General features: G+C 48.8%; 8 protein-coding genes across 9 annotated transcripts, besides 19 other annotated features; 5 read left to right on the plus strand and 3 right to left on the minus strand.

The window, feature by feature from the left end:
* Positions 1–1,124: part of a mobile genetic element that runs on past the window's edge.
* Positions 221–333: a mobile genetic element.
* Positions 1,122–1,280: a mobile genetic element.
* Positions 1,277–3,144: a mobile genetic element.
* Positions 2,125–2,327: a mobile genetic element.
* Positions 2,125–2,336: a mobile genetic element.
* Positions 3,145–3,852: 708 nt separating the features above from the next.
* Positions 3,853–3,990: a dispersed repeat.
* A 39-nt stretch (positions 3,991–4,029) lies between these two features.
* Positions 4,030–4,145: a mobile genetic element.
* A 454-nt stretch (positions 4,146–4,599) lies between these two features.
* Positions 4,600–4,693: a dispersed repeat.
* Positions 4,681–5,147: a dispersed repeat.
* Positions 5,117–5,236: a dispersed repeat.
* Positions 5,237–5,791: a mobile genetic element.
* A 1-nt stretch (position 5,792) lies between these two features.
* Positions 5,793–5,988: a mobile genetic element.
* Positions 5,989–6,643: a dispersed repeat.
* Positions 6,162–6,361: a mobile genetic element.
* Positions 6,644–7,068: a mobile genetic element.
* A 2-nt stretch (positions 7,069–7,070) lies between these two features.
* Positions 7,071–7,111: a dispersed repeat.
* Positions 7,112–7,334: a mobile genetic element.
* Positions 7,335–7,975: 641 nt separating this feature from the next.
* EKO05_0002526 (Vitamin B6 transporter) lies at positions 7,976–9,541 on the plus strand (the record flags this gene model as incomplete). The annotated part of the gene is made up of 1 exon (XM_038945072.1): positions 7,976–9,541. The coding sequence occupies one exon, from the start codon at positions 7,976–7,978 to the stop codon at positions 9,539–9,541; it is 1,566 nt and encodes a 521-aa protein (XP_038801125.1).
* Positions 8,887–8,927: a tandem repeat.
* Positions 9,542–9,899: 358 nt separating the features above from the next.
* Positions 9,900–11,688, plus strand: EKO05_0002527 (uncharacterized protein; the record flags this gene model as incomplete). Its single annotated transcript, XM_038937822.1, has 3 exons — positions 9,900–9,945; positions 10,003–10,212; positions 10,262–11,688. 3 exons carry the CDS (start codon positions 9,900–9,902, stop codon positions 11,686–11,688), a joined length of 1,683 nt encoding a protein of 560 aa, XP_038801126.1.
* A 1,241-nt stretch (positions 11,689–12,929) lies between these two features.
* EKO05_0002528 (Cellobiose dehydrogenase (acceptor)) lies at positions 12,930–13,685 on the minus strand (the record flags this gene model as incomplete). Its single annotated transcript, XM_038937748.2, has 1 exon — positions 12,930–13,685. One exon carries the CDS (start codon positions 13,683–13,685, stop codon positions 12,930–12,932), a length of 756 nt encoding a protein of 251 aa, XP_038801127.2.
* A 1,443-nt stretch (positions 13,686–15,128) lies between these two features.
* Positions 15,129–17,015, minus strand: EKO05_0002529 (uncharacterized protein; the record flags this gene model as incomplete). Of its 2 annotated transcripts, XM_059635928.1 has the most annotated exons (3): positions 15,129–16,331; positions 16,385–16,591; positions 16,643–17,015. In XM_059635928.1, the coding sequence occupies 3 exons, from the start codon at positions 17,013–17,015 to the stop codon at positions 16,186–16,188; spliced, it is 726 nt and encodes a 241-aa protein (XP_059491911.1). The 2 variants fall into 2 exon arrangements, with proteins under 2 accessions (XP_059491911.1, XP_038801128.1); XM_038937878.1 differs by having other exon boundaries at positions 15,129–16,591.
* A 4,518-nt stretch (positions 17,016–21,533) lies between these two features.
* On the plus strand, positions 21,534–22,681 carry EKO05_0002530 (uncharacterized protein; the record flags this gene model as incomplete). Its single annotated transcript, XM_038937741.1, has 2 exons — positions 21,534–21,969; positions 22,020–22,681. 2 exons carry the CDS (start codon positions 21,534–21,536, stop codon positions 22,679–22,681), a joined length of 1,098 nt encoding a protein of 365 aa, XP_038801129.1.
* A 305-nt stretch (positions 22,682–22,986) lies between these two features.
* EKO05_0002531 (60S ribosomal protein L23A) lies at positions 22,987–23,617 on the minus strand (the record flags this gene model as incomplete). The annotated part of the gene is made up of 4 exons (XM_059635929.1): positions 22,987–23,019; positions 23,070–23,394; positions 23,494–23,541; positions 23,601–23,617. 4 exons carry the CDS (start codon positions 23,615–23,617, stop codon positions 22,987–22,989), a joined length of 423 nt encoding a protein of 140 aa, XP_059491912.1.
* A 499-nt stretch (positions 23,618–24,116) lies between these two features.
* Positions 24,117–25,079, plus strand: EKO05_0002532 (uncharacterized protein; the record flags this gene model as incomplete). Its single annotated transcript, XM_038945073.1, has 1 exon — positions 24,117–25,079. One exon carries the CDS (start codon positions 24,117–24,119, stop codon positions 25,077–25,079), a length of 963 nt encoding a protein of 320 aa, XP_038801131.1.
* Positions 25,080–25,576: 497 nt separating this feature from the next.
* Positions 25,577–26,549, plus strand: EKO05_0002533 (uncharacterized protein; the record flags this gene model as incomplete). The annotated part of the gene is made up of 4 exons (XM_038938053.1): positions 25,577–25,783; positions 25,834–26,019; positions 26,068–26,336; positions 26,390–26,549. 4 exons carry the CDS (start codon positions 25,577–25,579, stop codon positions 26,547–26,549), a joined length of 822 nt encoding a protein of 273 aa, XP_038801132.1.
* Between the last annotated feature and the right edge of the window lie 139 nt (positions 26,550–26,688).

A 26,688-nucleotide genomic window follows, 5' to 3' on the forward strand; every position in this document is an offset into this window, starting at 1 on the left:
ATTATCTTTAAAGGCTGCAACCACCTCTCTGCCTGGTACAAAGAGGACAATCTGCCCTATAACTGGGTTATTAGAGTCTCTAAGAACAGATAGACTACTAACAAGCTTGGTCTAGACTGGTTAAAGCACTTTAATGCCTATACAAAGACGCGCACCTAAGAAGTACACTAGCTGCTCCTTATTAACAGCCACAAGAGCCACAACTCCCTTAACTTCTAACAATACTGCAAGGAAGCAAAGATTGTTACACTATGTATGCCTCTACACTTATCTTACCTTTTACAACCACTAGATATAGGTTATTTTGCCCCTCTAAAGAAGGTATATAGGCGCTAAGCTAAGAATCTTATACGTAACTACATTACTTATATTACTAAAACTAAGTTCCTACTATACTTTATAGACGCCTATAAGGAGACATTTACTTCTAGCAATATCTAAGAAGGCTTCTAAGGCGCTGGAATAGTCCCCCTTGACCCAGAACGGGTCATAATAGGTCTTGATGTCCGCCTACGTACCCTACCGCTACCTACTGTAGAAGATAAGCCCTAGCAGTCCCAAACCCTAAGCACTACCCTGCAATTAGGGTCGCAATTAACACTAGTTTAAGAGAGGATTTAAAGGCATGCAAGCAGCTTACTAACTTTAATAGTTAAGGCCTTTAAAAAGCTTGCTAAAGGCGCAGCTATAGTAGCGCATAAGCTAGTGTTAGCTTAAAGAGAGATTACTAGGCTTTAAGCAGCAAATAAGGCTGCCACGTGACGTAAATTGCATAAAAGAAAGCAATTACAGCAGAAGAGAGTCCTAACAGCTAAGGAAGGCCTTTAATTAACTACTCTAACTAAGTTTAGGGCGCGTGGTAATAGTAAGAAGGCAAAGAAGCAAGTGTGCGCTAAAGGAGGGGAAGTAACCCAAAGACGCTATATAAAGTGCTACAACGTTAGACATAACTTACATACATGTAAGAAGGCTGTAGAAGATGTTTCTAAATAATATTATGTACTGCACTACTGTATACAAGGCCAAAGTGGGCTAATACAAGCTATAATAGGGTAGAAATTTGGTGTGGTCTTGGCAGAGTGATCCGCTCACCCGTTTAATCCGCTCACCCGTAGAGTACGTTACAGCAATTAATGTGCTAAAACTAGGCAAAAAACTTATATATCAGCATTTTGCTACTAGGTTTAGCATTAACTGCGTAACTCTAGCTTAGAGACACAAGCACGTTTAGGACTCCTAGGAGACTAAGGACATTAACTAGCAACGTTTAACGCTATAACGTACCCCACAGGCGAGCCGCTCAACAGGCGAGCCGCTCACTTTTGCCAAGCCCCCACCAAACTCCACCCTATTATGGCCCAAAATAACCTAGTTTAGTGCTGTAAAGTGCAGTATGGCCTGTAATACTATTTAGAAACTACTTCTACCTCTTTCTAACACGTTTGCGCGTTGTGTCCTGTCTAATTGCACTGTCTACAGCGTCTTTAGGAGGGCTTACCTCCTTTAGCGCGCACCTGCTTCTTTGCCTTCTTCCTATTACTACGCGCCCTAAACTCCTTCAGAGTTGTTAATTACAGGCTATTCTTAACTGTTAGGGTCTCTTCTGCCTAAACTTGCTTTCTTTTGTATGATTTTTGTTGTGTGGCTGCCTTATTAGTAGCTTAAAGCTAAGTAATCTCCTGTTGCGCTAACACTAGCTTATGCGCAATTATTGCTGCCCCTTTTACTACCTTTTTAAACGCCTTAACTATAGAGGTAGGCAAACTATCTATATACCTCTAAATCCTTGTCTTTATAAGTGTTAATTGCAACCTAAGTTTAAGGGTGTTGCTTAGGGTTTGCGACTGCTAGAGCTTGTTGTTAACAGGTAGTAGTAGTAATAGAGTGTGCAACTTCACATTAAGGGCCATTATAACCTAGTCTAGGTTAAATAGGACCAATCTAGCACCTTAGAACCCTTTCTAGATGTTCTTAGAAGTAATTGCAGCATTGTAGGCGCGTATAAAGTATGGCAGGAACTCTGTCTTTATAATATAGTTAATCTAGTTATATATAAGTATTTTAGCTTAGCGCCTATACACCTTCTTTAAAGCAGCAAAACAACCTATATTAAGGGGCTATATAAGGTGTAATAAGTAAGGAGGCAAATACAAAGTAATAATCTTGTTATCCTTGCAGTATTGCTGGAATTTAAGAGAGTTGTGGCTCTTATAACTATTAATAATAAGCAAACAGTAGGTGCTAATAGTACGCTCCTTTATATGCCTGTCAAAGTGCTTCAACCAGTTAAGACCAAGCTTGTTAGTAGTCCAGCCGTTATTAGAGACTCTAATAACCTAGTTGTAAGGCAGATCCTCTTCTTTGTACCAGGCAGAGAGGTAGTAGTAGGCTTTAAAGATAAGGAAGGCCAGAATAGCCTATCCTTTAGCATTAATGCTTACTATAGCCGTAGCCTACTCTTAGTTGCCTGGCTAGATAGCCTTTAGCCAACCCTGTCGTTCTAAAGCTGTAACAACTGCTCCTAGGGAAATCTGGCCTATTATAAAGCCTGTCTTGTTAAAGTTATACGTGTCTTTATCCTAGATGCTATACTTAGCTTTAATATTAGCTACTAGGCTAAACTAGCCCTATAGAACCTCAGAATCCTTATAAAGGGCTCTCTTATAGTCGTACTTGCAATTAAACTTAACTTTAAGCTCTAGGTGTTGCTTAACAAACATACTAGGCCAGTTTACGCTAATAGGGCCTAGATTGCGCTTAGCGCGTAAAGAATTGGCTATAGTAGCTACATCTAAGAGCTAAGGAGAAAATCCTTACGCATCTAGCTTAAGAATATGCTTAATAATTACCTCCTCCTTATTATTGTCTAGCTTCTGTAAGTTGGCTATAGAATCTGTGCGTGAAGGTTATCCTGTGTGTTAGTCGCTTAGTGTCTTTTAAGGGACCCTGTAGATAGCTGCAGCGCGTCGCTAAGAGAGATTTGTGTCTTGTTTAAGAGCCTAGAGCGCAAGCTGTATCTAAGCTTCCTTTAACGCGTCTAAATGGTGTTGTTAAGAAGACATTGGTGTAGGAGGAGAAGTTTGGTGGGGGCTTGGCAAAAGTGAGCGGCTCGCCCGTTAAGCGGCTCGCCCGTGGGGTACGTTATAGAATCTCTATCTTCTAATAGATTATTAATCTTAGCTAGCTATATATGTCTGTAAGAATCTTCACCTAGTAGATTAACGTTAAAGCGTTACAGCTGTGTCTAATGAGATTATACAAGGTAGTGTAATTAATATTATTACGCTAGCTTACATCTACAGCACTAAGCTACCCTGTAACAACAATTGTAGCTTAAATAAAATTTAAAAAATAGTTAGGTGTCCTTGTTTTGATTCCTGACTAGCATGTTACCGAAGTAAGTAGTAATTAACTTAGTCGCCTATGTAGATTAGTAATATATTTTTATGTTCATGCACTTTGCAGCTATACTTATATAGGACACAATTAAATTAATTAAATCTATGTCTGTGCACATAGTGCACGCTGTTAGTTAATGCATGTGTATTACTAAAACTATTTTCCGTTGACATGTCTCACCATTATCTCACAAATCGGACGCTCCGCTTTTTGCGACGCTGGCGTTATTAGTACTGTCTGAAACTGTCTTAGACCATCTGCAACTATCTGGACCAACCACTAACTGCTGATATAATCAGCAGGCGACGCGTTAGCGGAGCGTCTGAGGAAAAATGGGTCGAAGACGTTTTGAGATGGTGCCAGAAAGTTTAATCAGGTGAGCTAGCCTGAATTCGTTAGTCAGACAGGGTTACGAAAGCTCTGGAGAGTGTTTGATTCATGAGATAATTGTCAAGGCCACGGCTCTGCCCACCGTGCCAAGCATGCCAAAAAGGTAACAATGCTCACTTTGATAGTGAGACAGCGGCCAGAACAGTACTTATTTGCCATTACAGGTCAGAGGTGCGCGTCACATGCCTGAGGCTTAAGAGTAAGGCTAAGAGCCTAACAATAATCTCACCACTCCTTAGCGCTGCAAGTAGATTGTCTGCCATTCGTTGTACGTTAATGATCTAGGTCAGAAATCCACGTTAGTTAAGGTCTGGGATCTATTCTACTAGAGACTGCTCCTCTGTAGGGGATAGCTTGCGTTTTTGTGTATTAAATTGCTGTAGTGTAGGTACGTGTTAAAGATAGCGTTAAAGCGTTATTCTAGGGATAATTTATAGCCGCGCAGCTTTTCTGGTACTTAAGATATAGCTATTTTAAATCGTGTAAATTGATAGATCTAGTCTACCTGCTTTTTAAAGCCTCTAAGCGTTGTAAGGGGGGGGGGCTATTATAAGTGTTATAAAAAGACACGTCGCAATTTTAGTAGAGCAGGCTAAGGAGTGGTTTAGGCCAAGGAGTAAGAAGACATGTTAACGTAAAATAATTTTAGTAATACGCATGTATTAACTACCAGCGTGCACTAAGTGCATAGACATATGTAAAGCAGCAGTCCTTCCAAAGGTCCCTGTCCTGAACTACCGTGTCTGTGCGCGCAACGCCCGCTTTTTGCTAGTAAAAACACCAAATTTTTTTACTTTAAAAGCTAATTAACTCTTCTATTAGTAGAGAAAAAGACTAACCTTTTGTTAGAAAAATACTCTATTTATATAGCTCTATAAGCTAGTAGTAATTTTATTCTATAATAACGTACCTCACGTGCGAATGGAACACCAAGCAAGTGGAACCCTCCAAAATCTCACCAAAAATCACAAAAATCACAACTGTTTATCTCAACAACCACCTTATAGAGTTATCTGAAACTCTTAGGATGGTATTGCATAGGCGTCAACAAGCATATATCCGAATTTCAGCCTTGTAGCTATAATAGCTATAGAGAAAGCTTGCAAACATCCCTGTATAACAGCATTTTGTTAATATGTTCTGTAATATAGATACTATCATTCTAAGACTCTTACATACTCTTATTTGTGTAGGTGCAGCTTTATTCTGAGAATTTGAGAGGATTCTATAGGGTGGTTGTTGAGATAAACAGTTGTGATTTTCGTGATTTTCGGTGAGATTTTGGAGTGTTCCACTCGCTTGGTGTTCCATTCGCACGTGAGGTACGTTATGCTAACTTACGTTATTAATTTGTAATTAGCTGAATATTGCACTAGTATGTTATTAGCTGCTAGAGTTTACTAGAGCCTGTAAGGGTGCGCTAGGGTAAGCAGAGCGTTGGATTAACGTGTTTCACCAGTAAGCGGCCAACACCAGTATCCGGCCAACCCCACCAAAACCAGCCTAACTTGGCGTGCAATTACTCCACAACCACGCAGTTGAATTAAGTAAGGTTTTAAAGCATAATAGATTAGATAGCTCTATATTAAGTCCTGTTGTGGCCTTGCACGTGGCATTTGCTACACGTTAGTGGTGCTTGCTAACGCTGTGGGGCAGCGTTAACCTGGGCCTCCTCCTTAACCACATTATTAGCCTGTAAGACTAGTAATTAAGCTTCCTTAACCTGTAGAGCTCCCCTACGTGCTATATACTGTCTATGCTTTTAATACTTATATTACTAGTGTTAATTTAAAGCATATAGCTTAGCGTTCTCCTAAGTTAAGATTATTGCTAACTGCATTGCAAGCTAATAACCCTTAACAAGCTAGGATATAGCTTAACTAGTTAGACTCTGTAACTGACGCTTAAGGAGATCTTGTATAAGGCAAGCTTGCTGCTAAAGCTGGTTAACTGTACGTGGTGTCTCTGCTGTCCACAGCCCTGCTGGTCCTGCTGCTGTCCCTGGTGGTAATAGTGTTCTAATAACAGTGAGGCATGACAGGACACGCTCTGGATTAAATGGGATAAGCCCTGTTACTTGAAATCTAGCCTTAATATTGCTCTCTAATAGAGTAGTTGGTCTAATCCTTAGGTATATCTATAGGAAGTTAAGCTTGTTAACATAGAAGATGCTTTAGTGGGCAAGCTTAGACACCTTATGTCTATACAACACCTTAAGAGGAGAGTAGCAGCTAACGTCTAGTGGCTAGAGAAGGTGTAAGGTGTAAGGAGGCATACAGAGGGTAATAATTATATTGTTCTTATAGTACTAATTAAACTTAGGTATAGTATGGCTGCTGTAACTGTTAAGGATAAGTAGCTAACAAGCACCTAATAAGCGAGTCTGTGTGTGCCTGTTAAAGTGCTTCACCCAGTCAAGGCCTAGCTTATCTGTTGTCCAGCCGTTGTCACTAACAGCAACAGTCCAGTCAGGTAGGAGGTCTTGATACCAGCTAGCCTGGTAGAGCTTCCCTGCTAGTATAAGGAAGGGTAGGATAGACCAACCTAACGCGTTAACACACTTAATTATTGTTACCTACTCGCAATTGCCTGGCTAAACAACAGTAGCGCGTCTAACTGTGTCAGAGCTAGTAACAACCTTAGACGTTAAGGCAACACCTATTATAAACCTAGTCTTATTAAAGTTATAGATGTCCTTATTAGGTATCCTATATATAAGGCGTGTCTCCTCTACCAGCCTAAACTACGCGCTAATCCTGACAGGATCTTCACAGCGTGCCCTTTGTGAATGGAATTTCCTATTCCACTTTATCTAGAGTTCTGGCTAGCGCTTAATAAAGCGTGCTACCCAGTTCTTGCCTAGCAAAGGAGGAGGAGGATTTTAGCTGTAGGCAGTAAGGAGAGTGTCTGCTATTTGTTGCACATTAATAATCTAGGGTAGAAATCCACAACAATTAAGGTCTAAGATCTACTAAATAAGGGACTGCTCTTTAACAGGGCTAAGCTTAAGGTTAACAGACGTTGTTGCGTCTTTTGACTTAATGCCCTAGAGGCGGCGGCGGAGCGTTATACGAGGCACCTGGTAGAGCAAAGCAGCCCTATTTTTTAACTAAACGCGTCCTAATTTAACGGCAGAGGTAGTAAGAAGGCATCTACCCTCTGTAAGGGAGGCTTAAGTACGTTGTGGTTGAGCCATCACAGTTGGGATGAAAGAAGTTTGACGCGTTTTGGTGGGGTTGGCCGGATACTGGTGTTGGCCGCTTACTGGTGAAACACGTTAATGAGATAACTTATAATTATGCTGTAAAGAGGCTCTAGCAAGTTATTTACTATGTGTTACCTAAGGCATGTTGTAGATTACTGCAGCGCGTTACTAAGAGGGTGTTGCATCTTATTAGATAGCCTGTAGGGCACACTGTATATCTGCTTCGTTTAAGGGCTTTTTTAGTTGTTGCGTTGCGGCATTTTAGGTAGTATGAAGTTTGGTGGTCTTGGCAAAAGTGAGCGGTTCGCTTAGGTGAGCGGCTCGCTTGTGGAGTACGTTACTGCAAAATAGCTTTCTGTTGTAAAATACTCATTAATAGTGGTGTTTACTACGGGGAGAGTGAACGCGTTTCATTTTGGTGGCTCGTGCGCGACACCTGATCGGCCAAAAAAACGAGCTCCTTCGTATTTCTGAGAAACTCACGAGCACACAAATGCCTGCCATAGACAACTATCACAATCGGCCGGCGCAACGGATCATTGCACATGATGGAAGGGAGGCCAGCCTAACGGCGCGCCGACAGCTTAGCGGGGTTCTTCCCGTGTCTGTTGAGCGACGGCAATAACTTTCTTCTCATCCATTACACTTCTTCTCCCACACGACAATTCACCCAGTCATCTCTCTACTCTGCTTCAACTGCACGTTTCTTTTCGTGAATATCTGACGCTCCAAGTACGGCACAGCAGCCAAGATGCAGACCTCAAGCAGAACCTCGCCTGATCAAGGTATCTGACAGCAATCGCATGAGAACCGGTGTTCGCTTCTCGTTGCCCTGCTCCCGCGTCACGCCCAGGCGTGAGAGGAGGGTGATGGAAGTGATCTGAGAAATACGGTCTGAACTTGATCAGGTTAACGCCTGCGAAAGGACTTCATGCTTTGCGCTCCTGCTCGGAGACTGCTACTGACTAGCATAGGGCCTTCATGATGGACTCGAATGATGCCACGAATGGAATCGTACACGGAGGAAAGACGACGCGCATGGTACTTGCACCCAACGTAAACGATAGACTGCCTACCTCCGAAGCCCTACCGATCCGCGTGGGTAGGGTGCAGCAGATGTGGAAAGGCTTCGAGAAACAGCTGGTTGCGTACAATCTTGAGGCGCGCGGTATACAACGCGTGGAAACCGATGAGCGACATGATTTGCGCGCTCTGGGATATTCCCAGGTCGCTATCATGTGGTTCTCGGTCAATCTGGCAGCCAACAATATTACACTGGGCATGCTGGGCCCAGCTGTATTTGCGCTGGGCTTCGTCGACAGCTGTCTGTTGAGCGTATTTGGTGCGCTCGTAGGGTCTATGGTGGTCGCGTACATTGCAACCTTTGGCCCGAAAAGTGGCAACAGGACCATGATCTTCTCGCGGTACAGCATGGGATGGTGGCCTTCCAAGATCGTCGTCATCCTAAACATCATCGTCCTTCTCGGATACGGCATGATTGATTGCGTTGTCGCTGGCCAGATCCTGTCCGCGGTGTCGGGCAACACCATGTCTGTTGTAGTTGGCATCATCCTCGTTGCAGTCATCGCTTGGGCCATCACCACCTTTGGTTACCAGATCTTCCACTACTACGAGCGCTGGGCGTGGCTGCCGCAGCTCATTGTGCTTTGCATCTTGGCCGGTGTTGCTGGACCTCAGTTCAACATCTCTGCTGCCTCGCATGGTGACGAGAATCCGGACACCATCATTGGCAACAGGATTAGCTTCTTCGGCCTCACCCTTGCGGCAGCTATCACCTACGGCGGCGGTGCAGCTGACTATTTCGTTTACTATCCCGAACACGCCTCCTCTATCAGGATCTTTGGTATGACCCTGTTTGGCCTTATCTGCAGCTTTGCTTTTGCCTTTGTCCTCGGCATTGGCCTGGCCTGTGGAATGCTGGTTAACACTGAGTGGAAAGCAGCATATGGTACTTCGCAGGGCGCACTCATCGTCGAAGCGTATCGGCCCTTGGGCGTCTTTGGCTCCTTCTGCGGCGTCTTAGTTGCGCTCGGCCTTGTCGCCAACCTCATTGTGCCCACCTACTCGTCTGGAATCGACGCGCAAATCCTCGGCCGCTGGGCTGGTTTCGTGCCTCGCGTAATCTGGAACACAATCGGCGTTATCATCTACACGGTATGCGCACTCGCCGGACGCGCTCACCTTGCTGGAATATTTACGAATTTCCTTGCGCTGATGGGATACTGGGTATCGATTTGGATCGCCATTGTGCTTGAGGAACATCTCATCTTCCGCAGGAAGACGGGCTGGAATTGGGATGTGTGGAACCAGCAGAAGAAGCTGCCACTGGGGATTGCAGCATTCGTTGCATTCGTCATAGGCTGGGTGGGCGCGATCTTGTGCATGGCACAGGTCTGGTATTATGGACCGATTGCGCGTCTCGTGGGTACCTATGGCGCTGACCTGGGCAACTATGTTGGCTTTGCATGGGCTGCGCTGGTGTACCCGCCGTTGAGGGTGTTGGAAATCAAGAAATCTGGCAGGTGAACATTGGTGGGGGGGTTGTGGACGGTGTCAGCGTTTTTTGCCCTGCTCGTTCGAGCAGTAGCGCCATGCTTGCTATGATCAATCAGGAGGTCTTAGATGTTGGAGCACTTCTCTGGCTCTGCTCTTTTAGTAGGTCACGCTGTACATATCACACCGTGGTTTTCGATGCTTTTTGTATCGTTCAAGCTTGGTCTTTTGATTCTCAGTCTCTCACTCACCGTGTCACTCCTACTTGTTTTGGGGCCAAGCTTAGCGTCGCCTTCACCGCAGCTGCTAATTTCCTCTTTCCCACAAAACCTTGACAACTTACAGCCCCACCAAACATCTTCCCTTTACCATCTTGCCGCATCGTCGCACGATGAAGAGATCCGTCACGACCATTCCCAGCAGCAAGATGCTCGCTTGTAGGACTACAAACAAACCCACCTGCGTCCGCAGATGCTCAGCTAACGCAACCCCAGACGCTGATGACGACTTAATCAGCCTCGCTGACTCTGTTCTTGAGAGCAGCGTGGTCGTCAGTCCCACTTCGGTATCGATGACAGCCAATCGACGCAAGCCAGCACAGCGAGACAGCTTCTCCGACCTCACAGGCCTGATGAAGGCCAAGAAGCCGTACACGCCTATCCCACCATCTTCGCCAAGAATGCTATTATCGTTTGCGACCAATGGTGAGTTCACATCATACTTGAGTGACGACTGCGTACTGATGATCTCCAGGCGTGCGATTCGCCAGCCGCGTCGCCAGCGGCGGCAGCATGGTTTCGCCTTTGGCACGACCTTACCACACCGATGGCTCCGTAGCGGCGTATCTACAAGACCAAGCTCGCTCGCCTACCTCGGACGTGACTGAGCCTACCTCAGAATACAGACAGGATGACCTGCGGCGCCTCGAATCGATTATTCAGGAACTCAAGGACCTTCCCATCGACGATGACGACAACACGACTATGCATCAACCCGCTCATACAACGTCTACAACCACCGCTGAGCCTCTCCTTCCCGGCTTTGAACCACTTTCCGTACGCGCTGGACCGATCTCCCCACCCACACCAACCGAGTCCACCAGACCCATGGTGCTGGAGGAATCCGTGGTGCGTGTCACCATGCATGTTTGGGACGCCATGCACAGAGATCTGGAAGCACTCAAGAACGAGAAGCGGGTGCTGGAGACCAAAATTGCGCGACTGGAGAAGCAGAAGGCTAACCATCATGTGGAGGAACACAACGACGAAGAGCTAACGCAGATTGGCAAGCTTCAGTTCCAGAATGAGCAGAACAAGACGCAAAAAGCAACGATGGCTCGAGCTCTGTCGGAGAAGGACATCCAGATCAAAGAACTGCAGCTGGAGATCAACAATTTCAAGGACAGTATGGAGATCACGGCAAACGCAGTCAAAGACCACGCTGATGCTATTGCGCAACGCGACTATCTCCAGGCTATATCGAGGGACGACGGAGATGGTGCCTCATGCCTCCTTGCCAACTTGACTGACGTCAAGAATTGCGAGATCGAAAGTCTGTCAAAAAAGATGGACGACCTTCAGGAGAAACTTGAGGTCTCCAAGATAGAACGCGGCGCGGTTGCCAACTCCAACGAACTCAAGGCTACAGCACAGAATCATCTTGATCTACTCAATCAGCGTGAAAAGCTACTTCGATCCTCGCAGGAGAGGTACGCAGCCGAACATACGAAGGTGGGCAAGCTTGAAGACGACCTTGAAGATCTCCAGCAAAAGCTAAATCAGGTTGGTGACCTGCAAGCCATGCTCTGCGAAAAGAGCAGCGAGTGTGACCGCTACCGTAACCAGCTCAAGAACCAAGAGAAACGTGTCGAAGATCACAAGCAGCGTGCTCTGCGTGCATCCAACAATGGAGCAGCTCTCCGCGGCGCTGCCCACTTGGTGAAGCCGCATGCAAGCACCAAATTTTCTGTACTTGCCCTTGGTTGCTCCGAATGCTACGCCAAGAATTTATACTGCGATAACAAGGCTCGCTGCCGCAGCTGCACGGAGAACAACGAGAAATGTGCTCGCTGGCGATGCAGTCTTTACCACATTTTGGGTCAATGCCCAGACACCCCATGCCGTTTCCCTCATGATGAACAAGGCTGGCTCTGTCACGTTGAGCCGAGACCCCAGTGGTGAGGGAATGCCGATGGTCGGGAAGCAAATGAAACTTAAGGCTCCAATCACAGGCTGGTGGCGGCAGTGCCTATTTGCTAGCTTTTAGTAGACATGACAGGCTTTTTGATCAATAATTTGACCATCTTGATATGCTGTGCAGACAGCAAGCTACAATACCACAGACACCAAATATTCCATAGTTTCAAGATCTGCATGATGACCAATCTCGGTAACTCTTCTTCCTCCCCAGCCTGCCATATATTTCTCGGTTCTCAACTCCCTGCTCCTTGGCCCTTCCTTGAGATGCTCACAATTTCATCTTCACGTCTCGGCACCACTTCAACGCTCATTAATTTTCTCTTATCCGCCTCACAAGTCCTCATCTGGCTCACTCAACATGTGTGTAATCCCTGTAGTCTCACTAGCTGTCGTGTTCCAGTCGAGCGTAGATACGTTTTCTCGTCGGAGAATTCACTTCAACGTCTCAACAAAGCAGTCGAAGCGCGGGACATGGCTGTGCAAGTAAAGGGCGATGTTATGATGGCACTCCATACCGCATTAGAAGAGACACGATTAGTCAGGGAGGAGGCTAAGTCACTCCTTCGCGAACCAAGCGCATCGAAATGTCGAATATCTACACTCAAGAGCAAATCCTTGTTTTTGAGAAATGAGGTATTAAAATTTGCTGAGCGGAATCGAGGAGAGAAGGAGAGTGTGGCGGAGGCTGCTAAGTACATTCGATGCAGGATCGAGCATTTGGTACAACAGAAAACTCAGAAGCAACAGGTGGTAGCGGGTAGCCTGAGGGAGGTGGAGGTTAGGAATGTACAGCTAGAGAGCTCGCTAGTCTTGATGAGAGAAGAGGGGCAGGATCGTGGTCGGGAAAGTATCATGGATATTGCGGCCGTGCAGATCGATAAGGAGCATGAGGGACAAGGGTGGCATGGTATATGGGGCTTGAGTTGGTGGAGTCCCAACGTCTGGGGTGTGTGGAAAGAAGAGGAGCGTTCATTATCTAGGTTTGGACCTGGAAATGGCTCGCAGCAGCAGCAGTAGTAAACTGGCATACAAAAGTTGCATTACAGCTACGCATAATTCAGCTAGTTATGTAGCAGTGCTGGTTTTATCTCCATTTAGTGCAATAATCTTTTGTGAACCGTGCTCAGCTGCTACTATCACAATTGCCATAGTATTACCCGTTGGCAGGTCCGCATGCATGCCAGCATCGACAACAAACAGATTGTCTGCACTATATCAGCATGTCATTCGGTCGTAATATAAAGTCTCAGATTACCTGTGCCATACACCTTACAATTGGTGTCGACCACGCTGGTGCCATTCTTCGTTCCGTCATCCGTGCCCATAATCGTGGTACCTATCATGTGTTGCCCTCCGATGACGACCGTCATGGGGTCCTTGGCACTAAGCGCGTACTCGAGGACGGACGCGCCAGTCGAGTTTGCAGGACCACTGTATACCAGGGTGCTGTTGGGTAGACGGCTTATGGCTAAGAGCTCGTCGACAGCTTTTATAATTGCCTCTTTGTCGGAGTCAGTTTGTAAGTGTGGGTTCTTCATCCACTCCGTTTTGCCTTCGGATGTAATGCCGAGAGTACCGGTTGAAGTGGAGTTGTGTGTGATGGCTACGAGGAATGTGACTGTGTTGTTTGCCAGTGCTACTGTGTCTATCTGAACAAAAGTTGTGTGTCCATCGTCGTTTGTGACGGTTGTGTAGGATGTGAGACGATTCCAAGACTGTGCGAGAGGGCCTGAGCCATGTGCATAGAGGTCAAGAATTTCTTCACTAGGGCTCCTGAGTTCGGTCTGGTTGAGGATGCTCGTGCCTCCAGGAACGTTGAACGAGAGTATGAGGATTGTATGGTCTCGAACGAAGCCGACTGGAGATTCACCCCATTCGCTCTTAGGTGGGAGCGTAACTCTGGTTGAGCCTGATTCGACGATACTGATCTGGTCTGATGGGCCAATACCGGAGTTGAACAGGATACGAGGACTCGACATGGCTCCAGCTGCGAGTTTCAATTTACCGCCTGGGCTGACGTTGATGATGGAGCGCTGGCCAACGGCGTCCTCAACCTCCACTCCAGTGACCGTCGATCTTGTTCGTACTGCACGTACGACTTTGGTGTGCAGCTGTAATTTGAATTTCGGAAGAACGTTTGCAAGTGGTAGATACGTGCCAACGGGGCCTGCTCGGAACCCTTCTTGTATGTTGAGCGCCGGGTGTGAGTAGACCTTGTACTTCTTATCTGGCTCTTCGTTTATATCGACTTGCTTGTAGCCACCCTAAGCGAAGAACTTCGACGCAACGTCCCACACAGCTTTGTCATAATATTGCCATCGGTAGAAGGACTTGTAGATCCAGGATTGCGTTCGTACAAGCTTCTGGCCGCCGCCTCGACATCGGCCCATTTCCAACCCACAGGCCATTTATCGTCGAAGTCAAAGCTTGGTGGCCTGACAAATTGCATAGCATTCTCTACCGTGCCACCTCCAAGTATGCAACCGGCCAAGGCAGTTTCAGGCACATCTTTGCAGTACCCATCGTTTCCAGGCCAAGTCATTAAAGCGTAAAACAATCCCGGTACGTCATAAACAGTAAGCGTTTCGTTCCAAGGCGTGAGGAGATCTCCGCCTGACGAAAACAGAGAAGGTCCACCTCTTTCCAGTACAAGTACGGATTTACCTGTCTCAGCGAATCTTTCTGAAACGACTAAACCTGACGCACCACCTCCGACGACGATGTAATCGAATGTGGGGTTGTGCACGGGCACAGTATAGTTACCCGATGTTGGTTTTGCTGTATTGCCTTGAGCTTGCACGTTGATGGCATTGGCCACAAGAGCAAATGATGAGATAACTCGTCTTCCGACCATATTGACAACCCTGAAGGAGGTATATGAGATGTTTTTCAGACTGGTGTGCGGCAGTGGCTGAAGAACTCTCTGTTGTTATACTCGTTCCGAACGCCGCTCCATCAGCCCTGCTGATAGTCTCAACCATGCTGACAGGACTAGAGAAGTGGTGCAGCGTCTTCTCGCAACACGTGATGCCGTGGCAGGTGACACAGTAAATGCAGTCAGCACACCTGCAACGACGCTACCCAGTGGCAGCACCAATGGCTTGCCTTGTAAATTGGCATGCGTGTGCATAGTGCATGCTAGTTGGCTACGAAAAAGACCAAACACAATTTTGTGCTGTCTCTGAGTCTTGGAGAGTACCAGGGGCAGCTATCCAGATATATCGTAGGCTTGTCAGTATCCACATATCAGGGCTGTTGCTCAAATAGGTATTGTTGAATACTTCTAGGCACATTACGAGGTGCAAACTTCTCAATTTATTATGTGACATTCATTCATCTAATACAGAAGCTTCGTTGGGTATTATCTCGTATCAATTATTGGCCATCATTATCTTAAACGCTGAGAGTCAGCAGTCCAGAGCCTAGCGGGTCTCATTCTTCTCGTCCCTGATGCTGTGCACCTCAAAATTCTCAGCATCTCCCTCGCCCCTACCGCCGACGTATTCACTCTTTTTGAGATTGTTGAGGGCGTCCTCCTCAGCGTCAGCCTTACGGAAAGTGAAGTAGAAACCTACGGCGCCAATGGCAGCAACAACAGCAACAGATCCATAGTTCCAAGTCAGGAGAGGATCATCAGACAAAGCGACGAGAGCCTGTCCAAGAGCTGATGAGACAGCGTTGGTAGACAAAGCGATGGCCTGGACTGTCGACCTCATGTTTTGAGGAGCTTTTGTGTATGCGTACTCCAACTTAGTAATGGAAGCGAGCACCTCAGACATACCAACAAGACCGTAAGGGAACACCTGAACCCAGACAGAGATGTCAGCGCTGCAATCCTTGCCGGCCTTAGTCAACTTGTTGATTTGGTTGCCGCACGGACTCATCTTGTAGATGTAGTATTGTGTGACGCAAGCCGACACCATCGCCAAAGAACTCAGAGCAAATCCTGCGGTGATCTTCTTGATGGGTGAGAGAACGACGCCTGATTTGCGGAGAGCGGGGTAGATTATGAAGTCCATTATAGGAATTACGATGACGATGAAGATCGGGTTGAGTTTGGCCACGATATCGTTCGGTGTACTCCCCAAATTCATCGTCCCGGCCTGGGAGACCAGGTTTCCCATCATTTGATTGTAAGCTAGCCAATAGAGAGGGTACCAGAGGAAGACTTTACACGCGAGCACGCCACGGCGGACCTCATCGACCCAAGCGTCGTCAAAAGTCATGAAAGCTGGAAGACTCTCGCCACGAGCTTGTAACTGGCTAGGCTTGACACGATCCCAGAACAAAGGGTCCTTGAGAATGTTCTTGCGGTCGCTCTTCTTGGTTGCATAGCGGACAAGCTTCCACGCCTTGCCCATGACGGAACCGGTAGGAGGCGTGAGCTTGTACGTCTTCTTGAAGGATAAGAGAATGATAGGGCAGAGAAGGTAGCAGATGGTGGGCAACGTGAAGCTTAACCAGAAGCCGACAAAATGCTCAGAATAGACCATGGCGAGGGAACCAGTGAGGGAACCGGCGTTGATGAGTAGGTAAAAGTAGAGGTAGATACGAGCAGTCGTAGTAGCGGGATCTACGATCTCTTTCTTGCCATTCTTCCGGGTGCGCACGTATGCCTTCTGGTTCTTGTATTGCTCAGCGATCAGGGGCGAGATGTTGGACTTGAAGCCACCGGTACCAATTCCCATGATGATGAGGCCAACGGCGAAAATGCCCATGGCGACATTCGGTTTGACGATGACCTGAGGAATCGCCGAGAAGATCAGAACAATGTGACCGATGATAGAGATAATATTGGCCCATTGAATAGTCTTGTATCTGCCCCAATACTCATCGGCGATCCAGGCTCCGAAGAGTGGGGTGAAATAGGACCAAAATTGGTTAACTAACGGCGATATCAGTAATTGTTTCTGAAGACATCTTGATGATTACTTACAAGTAGTCATACCAGTTGAAGCCCGCTGACCCATGTTAAGCGCACCAGAACCGGGCTTCTTGAGAAATCCGGCTCCAGTCTTGCTACCTGGAGGAAGCTTCTTCTGGATGAAGTTGACGAACACAGCGGAAGTTCCGTAGTACGAGAAGCGTTCGACAAACTCGACGCTGGCGACAGTCCAAGCCGTCCATGGGATGCGACCAGGTACACGGGGAAGCGTTGCCCATTCTTCCTCTGTAGGGAAAGGGCCCAGCAATCTTTCGTTCTCATTGTGATCCGAGTTTGTGTCGTTCAGATCGAGGGGGACTGGGTCGAAGATGGTTGCCCCCTTCGTAATCTCAAGGCTAGCCTTGGTGTTGGCATTGAGAGCCATTGTGGTGAGGCCAGACGAGGTACGGTACAGAGGTGAAGGTCAAGGTGAAAGGTATAAAGCAGCGCGCGAAACGTGCGACTCTAGCTCAGCAACTCCTTTGCACGAGAATAAGGGAGTCAGAGGAATTGATTCGACTAAATCCTGGTGATCAAAGTAGACGATACCCCTCCTCATATATGCGCAATGCACAAGTCCAGGCCCGTTCCTTACTCTGGAGTTGCACAAGGATCGTACACGCGACACTGGATATGTCTCCACCTCGCAGAAGCAGACCATTTGTTATTCTGACCTCTTATCACCGGCACATTATCCTAAATGGAGACCCAAGACATTGCATTTACGCCTCATACAAACGAAGGACCCTGCAGAAGCGCTGCTCTAACTCGGTCCCGTTGCTAAGCGCGTCTCTCGAGGCACGTAAGACCGTGGGATAAGACCAGATCGTAGTGAGGCCCCGCACTTAGGATGAGAAAGGTAGGAGGATGGAAAGTCAAACGCCAATCCATGCAGAGATGTTGCCACGCTCGACCGTTAGAGCATTCGAAAAAGAGTCTCCAAGACCATGCTAAGATCGAAATGATAAGACACACTGAAGCTTCCTCGCTGCAACAGTAGAGTGCCCAGTTCTGCCAAGGTGTTGCAACAGTCAACTTCCTAATCAAGCAGCGGGCGATGGTAGCCAAGGGCTTGGTACTGGAGTGGCGGGATAACGAGGTTCCAGTATGACCATTTCCTGCCGGTAATCGAACAAGCGCCTCGTGATAATAGCGGCGGCACAGCACGCCGTTGGCAAAACGGGAAAGGATGAAGTTGTAGTCGTGAATTGCGTGTGGACTCTGGAGAGGACTTCACGCCAAGCACTGAGAGCACAGACGATGCATAGCCGCACGTTATCTAATCTTCAGCCGTTCCGCCGGCTAAACCCTAACAACTTTAGTAAAGTCTCGCAAACTCTAGCCAGGTCTCACAGCCAATCAAAGCCGTACAACTTCGATCCCATATCTTCCCGAGCTTCGCTCGTCATGGTTCGTCGCATATCTGACCTGCTGCCTACCCCAATCATTCATTCGAATTAGAAGCCACATGAGCAGGATCAAAGATGAGTTCTTTTGAGTTGAAGCGCCAGATACGAGCAAGATTACCAGGATGGAGATCCTTCACGTGGATGTGCAGTGATCCGTCGTCTCACAAGGCAGGTAGGCACATTTTCAAGCAGCAACCTGTCAGACTTCGGTGGTGGGCATGCAGATAGTTGAGTGGCAAGTTGATCACATTGCCCGCTTGACGGAATGTCGTACCTACCACAGCTGATAAGGCTGCCTAGTGCCGTGTTCTCACTGTCAAAGAGATGATATTCGTAAGCCCCTCCTGGTGCTCCAAATGAGTCGCATAGGCCGAAATCCATATCCGCCACCATCAAGAACGTTGCAGCCGCCCATACTTCGGACTCGTGAACGCTTGCGTACTTCAGACGTATGACTCACCCATGTCATCGAGCGCCTCAAAGCTGAATGTTGTTGCGGTATTCCATGGTGGCTGGGTATCATTTGCGTCAGTCTCGGTTCGAGGTATACTCAAGCCGTTGGGATCATCGACAGCGCCCTTTACATGTTTGGCTATACCATGTGCCAAGTGATCCATGTCCCAAATCCAGGGCTGCTCTGCCAACTAGATATGTTACGCGACCCGAAGACAGTCTGTAGAAACGGTTATGACTCTTATTTCATCCATTGCTAACGCACAACTCTGGTCATGTTGTACCTTTTGGAAGATGAATCGTGCTCCTTGCACGCTGGTAGCGATAACGGCGGCGCCGTTTGGCGAGTTTTGGATCAGATGAGCTCATCTCTTGGGGAGTTATTTTTACCGAAAGTTCATCAGCACAACCTAGTGCTTTCCGACTTCGGTAGCTGCAAAGTTCCTCTAACACGAATGACTTTGTCATCGCAACTCTGTCAAAACATCTTGAAGGATATAATTACAAACGCACCTTAGCGCGATTACCACTTAGCGTCGATGCAGAAGTACATCTGTTCCAAAGCATGAAGTCAGGAGAAGAGAGTGTCTTGGGAAGGAAACGATGCTTGAAATATGAAATGAGCGTGTAGATCCGAATGAGAATACTTGAGAGCGTGTTCCCTCTTATGTGGGCTTTCCGACCACAGCATCACCGCACTGCTATCGCAGCGTGCACATGATTACCCACTGTTCTTCCCAAAACAGATGTGAACTTTGCGGTCCTTCCAAAGACAGCTTTGCCTCGGTGTGTGAATATCGGAACGCCATGACGCGGCGAACGATGGTCGGTTTCAAACACGCCGCTTCTACTGCAGGGTGCATTGAAGATACCGATGTAGTAAACATCGTGGATTTCCTATTGTGGAGTGAGGTTTCAATACCCCTGACTAAGTTCATAGCTTTGTCGGAAGTATCCGCCCATGCAGGGGTATAACAGCTTGCAGACGACGACGGCTATGGCTGGAGCAGGCACACTGGCCAGGATCTTCACCTCGGGCATTATGCCGCCTTATGCGTAACCATCCTCAGGCCGAATAGGTCAGTAAGTGTTTTCGAGCATTCACCGCCTAGGTGCATCGCTGCTTGATTCCTGATAGGCCAGATCGACATTCCCCCCAAAACATCGTCCCGAGCGGACGGTCCATACCAGGATGATGATCAGAGAAGTAGCCTGAAGGCGAAGAGAAGCTTGCGTAGGATGTGGCCATGTCCAGCTGGAGAAGGGGCCCTCAATGAAGGCGAAAGCTGGCTGATTGTTTCTCCGGATCCTGGTCAAGGGCAACTATCCTCCTTTGAAGTTACTCCTCTCACTTAGACTTCAGTCGTTGTCAACTCTTTCTCAAACCACTCATTGTAATAAAGCTTCGGCGATGTTTGTATCCCGTTTTGCTGTGCTGTGCACACTGCCGTTACTTGCACTTGAAGCAAAGAAGTGATCGGTGCCTTCGACGTTTGCCCTTTCCTGATACGGCTAAAGATTTGACGGTCTTCCCGTGTTCCATGCGGATGGTAGGCAGCAATTTTCGACATTGTGGACGTCGCTCATGGGGTTCTAGGCTACACTTATATTGGAGATGCTGCTCAGTCAAACAGCAGCAATGCCGCGGCAGTAACTTGTGAGTTCTCCGTCATTCGTTCGAGGCAATGCCACTGTACTTATTCTTGCAGTTTCCTTAGGCACAGGCGATGTCTGGGTCGGGAATCGTAACACCACCTTGGGGACGAACGCGACTGTCCTGTAGTCTCCGCACCAGAAAATAGAATGTCATGCGGGTAAGTCCGTATACCACGTGTTTAACTTTGAATTTTCTCTTGCCATCCAATGTGTCATTGTATCCCGTCTATAGTGAGTTGGGCCACATTCATGCTCGCAGTTGGCATTCACTGCATTGCAGAGGCTTGTTTATCGCACACGTCTGCGTGCTCACGAAGCCGCGTCGCTTGTGGGCCTGCGGGTGTTTCCGACAGCCATCGGTGGACGATAGACCGAGATCGTGGAGGAAGCACGTTTTGCGCTTCCTGATACAGGCACGTAACATTGATGGTAGAAGAGCGGCGGTGATGAAATAGGCAAGGTGGACGCGTCGCGGCTGCAGGCTCCATTTGGATTTGACGCACGGGCTTGATCTCACGATGCATTCCTTAGAGTTCTCGAGACCAAGTCTACCACATTAACATTGACTGAAGGGGTCATTATCAAGGGTATTGTTCTTACTATGCGTGGCCCTCGAAGCTAGGTCGATTACGCTGCGTTTTAGGTGCGTTCTTTTCTCAGAAGTTGCTGTTAGTCTCGCGCGTGGTTTCAGTCATTTGACGTTCTAACAAACACAACCACAAATTCCTCACCATCAATTTAAGAACATTGTGGCATCATCAAGTTTGTCGAGAGTCGAAGAGGGACCCGAATTTCACCATGCAGGTTAAAATATGCGTGCGAATGTGTTGTCAAGATGGCATTCCCATGTTAGGATGACGCCTTCCACGACGAGTCTCTGTACCCCCATAGAGTACCGCCACGAAGACTTCAGCACTAGAAACATCTCTCGTTCGAACATGCAGCAAACGGAAGAGGAGCCTAGCATTCCCGGTTCACGTCAAAATACCCTCAACTGCTTCGACCTCGCCAAGCGTTGCCCCGAAACACACCTTAAACCCCCCCAAACCACACATGCACCATAAGTTCGAACATCAAACGCAAGCAGCGAGCATATAGCCAACAGGGAGTCAAGCACATCGGCTGTCAAGCTCAGATTAGCATAGCGAAGCCCCAATCATCCACAAGGTAAGAACTTGGCTACAGGCACGTGTTTGATTTATGCAATCGCCTCTTGACACCGTACTCACTCGCCAAGATATCAGTGTATATGCTCTCATGTTCCCACCAGTTTTGGTTGCTCGTATACTGCTGTGCAGCTGCCCCAACTCCTTTGTCTAATTATCTAATCTTCGGCCGGTCCGCTATTGTAATTCAAACTACACATCACCACATCCAACAGCACAATGTATAAACTCGCCGCTCTCTCTCTCCTGGCTCTGGCCTCAGCAGCGCCCTCCCCTCAAAGAAATAGAGGTGGTGGCGGTGGTGGACAAAAACAGACTGCCCAGCAAAAAGCTGCGCAGATGCCGATGGGTATCACACAAGCGCAGGACGGAAGCATGATTTTGGATGACATGGTTATGGTCAACGGGCTACCCATACGCTTCAAGATCGCTGCTCCTGCAGACCAATTTCTGCCGGCGTCTGGCGTACCTGGTGCGGCGGCGACGAGCGGCAACGGGACCATGGGCGCAAATGTGCTACTCCACGGTGATGGGGGGCAGAGCTTCTTCGACATGCCGAATCAGAATGTGCAGGCCAATACTATGGGTGTCGCATTGTTGGCTCCCGATCCAAACCTCTTCTGGGGCGGTGGCTCGGGTTTGCAACGAACAAACGGTAAGATATGTCAAGTCATACAAGGATTACTTTAGCTGACATGGAGTTAGGTGTTGCACACGCCCAGGCGGTCAACGACTGGATCCAGAACGAGATGCCCCAGCGCGTCGCTGTCAACATGTCTGCCATGGTGTTCACTGGTGTCAGTGGTGGCAGCTTGCTCATGTCTGGTTTCTTTATCCCAGCACAAATGCAGAACTACGCTCCCAGTGCTGTAGAACTGAACTGTGGAGGCATGCCGCCGCAGGTCGCAGTCCAAAATGCTGCTGCTGTGGCCTCGACCAGGGTGCATTTCCAATCGACGCAGTCTGAGCTCCAACTTCTGCAAGGCAGCATTCCTCAGGCTGTTAGTGCTTATGAGCAGCTTGCAACTGATCAGGGCATGACGCCGGCACAAATAAATGCCCTGCAGACGGTGGACAACACACCACAAGGCGGGCACTGCGCCTTTGATGGCCAGGGCTTCGTATCGGGGGTGCAGACCATGCTGACAAGTTACTCCAACGTTGTCCAGGGTGGGAACGGTGTTGTGACGGGTATTGGTGCGCCGAGTACCGGGAAGGTTACAACCGGGGTTGTTGGAAACGAAAAGCTGCAGTTTACGGGCGGGCGCAAGCGCGAGAGCGAGTCGATGGTGGTGGCGAGGTGGGCGCAGGATGTTGTTGTCGAAGAGGATGTAGCGTTGCTGTCGTGCGATCGTACTTCGTGCTAGGGGGCCGGGCAACCTACCAAGTCAATGTCAGCATGCTCGAGTCTATATATATATTACTGTCTCAACGCATGCCCTCCCTGCTCGTCACTTTTGCTGTCGCATTCGGGCTGTCACTGTCGGTCGGTTCACGTGGAGCGCGGGGCGGGTGGTGGTGGTGGTGTGTTCATCGTATTCTTCATTTGACTGGTATTGTGAAGGCCGTCCATTGCTGGCTGTTGCAATGTCTACTTCCAATCCTTCCACCCGTAAATGCATTTTCGCCGTTCCCGTAGACCCGTAAATGTTGGAGAGCAGAAAAAAACACTTTACATGACGACACCGGAGTTGGACGCGATACGCTGGATTCCGTTAGCCACAGTCTCGTCCGTTTCTGACTGGCACAACATACCGGCCACAGCTCAGCAGCCTCCTTGGCAACGGGGCCGGTGATGGCGGAGCCCTTCATCTCACCCTTGGGGTTAACGATGACACCGGCGTTGTCCTCGAAGTAGAGGAAGACACCATCACCTCGCCTCCAGGGCTTGCTCTGGCGGACAATGACAGCGGGCATGACCTTCTTCCTGAGCTCAGGCTTTCCCTTCTTGACGGTGGCCATGACCATGTCGCCGGCACCACCAGCGGGCAGGCGGTTGAGACGCGCACCAATGCCCTTGACGGAGATGATGTACAGGTTGCGGGCGCCCGAGTTGTCGCAGCAGTTCATGACGGCGCCGCTGTGTTCCCATTAGCCTGCATTCCATGTGTATTTACTGCAAGCGGTGTTCGTTCTTCGCGAGGGACTGTGATAGCGATTGCGGGCGGGTTGGACGTACACAGGAAGACCGAGGGTCATCCTCAGCTTGTTACCGGAGGAACCACGACTGCGACCGTTAGCCTGTGTCTGCCATGTCTGCTGCTGGCGCTGTCCGCGCAAACGTACCCGCGCTTGGATGCCATTGTGACTGTGTGTGGTGGTTAGTTGGAGGGCGAGAGTTCGGGTGCGTCGTCGCTGATTGTCGTGGGCTGGATTTCGACCAACCGACTTTTCGACATCTCGAGCGTGGCCTTGGCGGCAAGCGAAGCGCCTTGCCCGAAGCGGACGTTAGCGCCGCCTCCGCCCCACGCCCGTCGAACTTGGAGAAGCGCAACACCACGTCGTCCAGTGTGCTTTGTCTGCACAAACTTGCTGCCACTCTGGTCTTGGGTACTTGAAGCGCTGAAGTGGCCTGTCTCTGATGTTCTTGTCTCCCTGTCTCTACCATAACCACGCATTGGCAGGAAAACAGCCTGCAACACCACGCGCTCCGCCTATTCGCCGACGATAACGTGATTGAAAATGTTGATGCGCTTGACTCACTCGCCGACTCGTCATTTCAGTGATAGGAAAGATGATCCTTAAGCTGACCTGCAGCCACTCAACTCTCCCATCCCAGACAGCGCCTGCGTTACCGCCACAATGGGCATCCCATCCGTCTTCAACCAGACCCACGTCGATGCCTTCTACGACTACATCGGCTTCCCAGCTGGCCTGCGACAGCACCGTCCACTGGAAGACCCTGCCAAAGACATTCACTTCCTCACACAGCTCCACGTCTACATGATTGCAGCTGTCCCGTACGATAACCTCTGGCTTCACTACAACCCCGCTCACAAAGTCGACATCACCCCTCTCGGCAACTTTGACAAGGTGGTCGCACAAGCTCGAGGTCGCGGCAGTTACTGCATGGGCAACCATGTCCTTCTTAACCACATCCTTCGCTTCTTGCAGTTTCCCGTTTACCTTGGGCCCGCCCGAACCAGGCCACGAGTTGACTCCATTCCGCAAGGCGAATTTCCTGGCTGGATCCACCTTGTGAACATCATCACGCTCTCTGACGGCCAGGTGTGGACCATGGATGTTGGCTTTGGTGGCGATGGTCCAACAAAGCCCATGCCGCTGGTTCACGGTCAGCCGCAGGTCAACCTTGGTGGCCAGGAGGTGCGCCTCATCCATGATTGGATTCCCACCCAGTTACATCGCACAGAAGCGAGCAAACTGTGGATATACGAGTACCGCAATGGGAAAGACAAGCCATGGAATTCGTTCTATGCTTTCTCGGAAACAGAGGCAATGGAGGCCGACTTCCACGTCATCAACCACTTCACCGGAACGAGCCCGGACAGTCATCACACTATCACGCAGCTGCTTGTCAAATTCCTCAGAAGAGAGATGGAAGACGGCTCTGGTGATCAGGAGATCTACGGCAAGCGCATGTTGGTCAATGAGGTGGTGAAAGAGAATCTCGGCGGTAGGACCAAAATTGTAGAGGAGTGCAAGATAGAGGAAGATAGAGTAAAGGTACTCAAGGAGTGGTTCGGCATAACGTTGACCGAAGAAGAAAAACAAGCTATCAAGGGCACAGCAACGGAGCTCAAGTAAGCACCTGCCTTTCCACATCTCCTTAGCTTGTGTGTATCTCGATCTTGATTTGCTCAGGATAGACCAGTAATTAGAACACAACCATGACAGAATCTTCGCTGCTGCTCACTCACGTCATACACCCGGTTTGCCCAAGACCAAGAGACAAAGTGTAAACGTAGCGAAACTGCAAGCGTGCTTGTCACAGAGCGCGTGACGGTTTCAGGGGCTTGCTTTGTGCGTATCTTAGGCTATAAAGATTGAGGGTGTCAACTCCGCTCTGGTGTTGTAGGATAGAAGACATAGGGACTCCATCAGGAAGCAAGCAGGGTTTCGTCTGCCAGGTCCACGCTGCACTTTCACCATCCCCATGTTGCGTTGTGGCCTGGTCCTCCAGATCCATTTTCACTTGCTTTTCTGTCCTCTCCCTGCGACTATATGTAATAAATATTGCATTCGTTCTGGACAGCTCCAATCACGTCTCCTTTTCTTTCCCAACTTCCGAACCTCGCGTCAACATGTCTACTACGCAGCGGGAGACCGCAAATCCATGGCGCCCAAACATGGTATACAACCCACGAAGAAGCCCTCAAGATGCTCCTGGGCTATTAGGGGACTTCATCGAGAAGTCTGCTACAACGTTATACCGCGCCTACATCCCAGACACCCCCAACAAAGACTTTGGACCAATGATGGCCAAGGCCACGTACTATGTCTTCACAATCGTGAGTGAATGCCACTGCTATGTCTGTTCGTTTTGACTGACGATTTGTAGGATCTGTTCGTTGTCGATGAAACAACTCGCAACGGCTTCTTCGCACGACTACACAGTCGGACAACACCAAGTTCCGCTATCGCTACGATCTTTGAAGATCATGGCCTAGTCAACCTCCTCTGCGTACTGGGGGGCGTACGAAACGCTGTTCTCGACCCGGTAGCTGCTTCTCGGGCTGAGCGACTGGTAAGTCTCTCTTTTATTCACCGTCCTGCGCGTTCTAACGATCAGCAGATTCTCTACCACCGACATCCAAACATGCTCGATCAGCTAGTCTGGGCAATCGTACATCCGGACGATGGCCATCCAGGTGTTCAGCAGGATGTCGATGATCGCTTTTTCGTGGCGGTCCTGCTCGTCCACCACTTCAAGCACCACGGTGGTCTAGTGCTGCCCAATCTTGAGGCTGCTCGCTCGAAGGAGGCTGCGCATCAAATACTGGTCGATAGCTATAAGGTGCGCGGAAATTCCAGTACTGACCTCATGATGCACTACCCCAATTGGTAAAAGCATCCGTGCTAAGCTTTCAAGGAGCGCTGACTGACAAGTGTTACAGGCGTGACAGTCTGACTGTCCACCGACCACCGGGTCTGGGTGGATCATTGGCAGCTCTGACCGTAGTACCAACGCTGCTGCTAAGTCCATCGAGTGGTCCAACTTCGCCTGACAAAACAGGCAGTCTCGGTACGATCGGTGATAGCCGCCGTCAATTCTGATATGAGACGCTGGACTGGGGTGCCGATCAGCAGCAATCTGGCCGCTGCTGGACAGGGATTCAAGGAGGAATCAGTATTCTAGAAGCAGGGAGATGGACGCCCAAAGTCCAATTTTTAATGACAGAAAGACGAATTCTAT

The sequence above is a fragment of the Ascochyta rabiei genome, chromosome 4, assembly GCF_004011695.2.
Source record: "Ascochyta rabiei chromosome 4, complete sequence".
Classification (NCBI taxonomy): Eukaryota; Fungi; Ascomycota; class Dothideomycetes; order Pleosporales; family Didymellaceae; genus Ascochyta; species Ascochyta rabiei.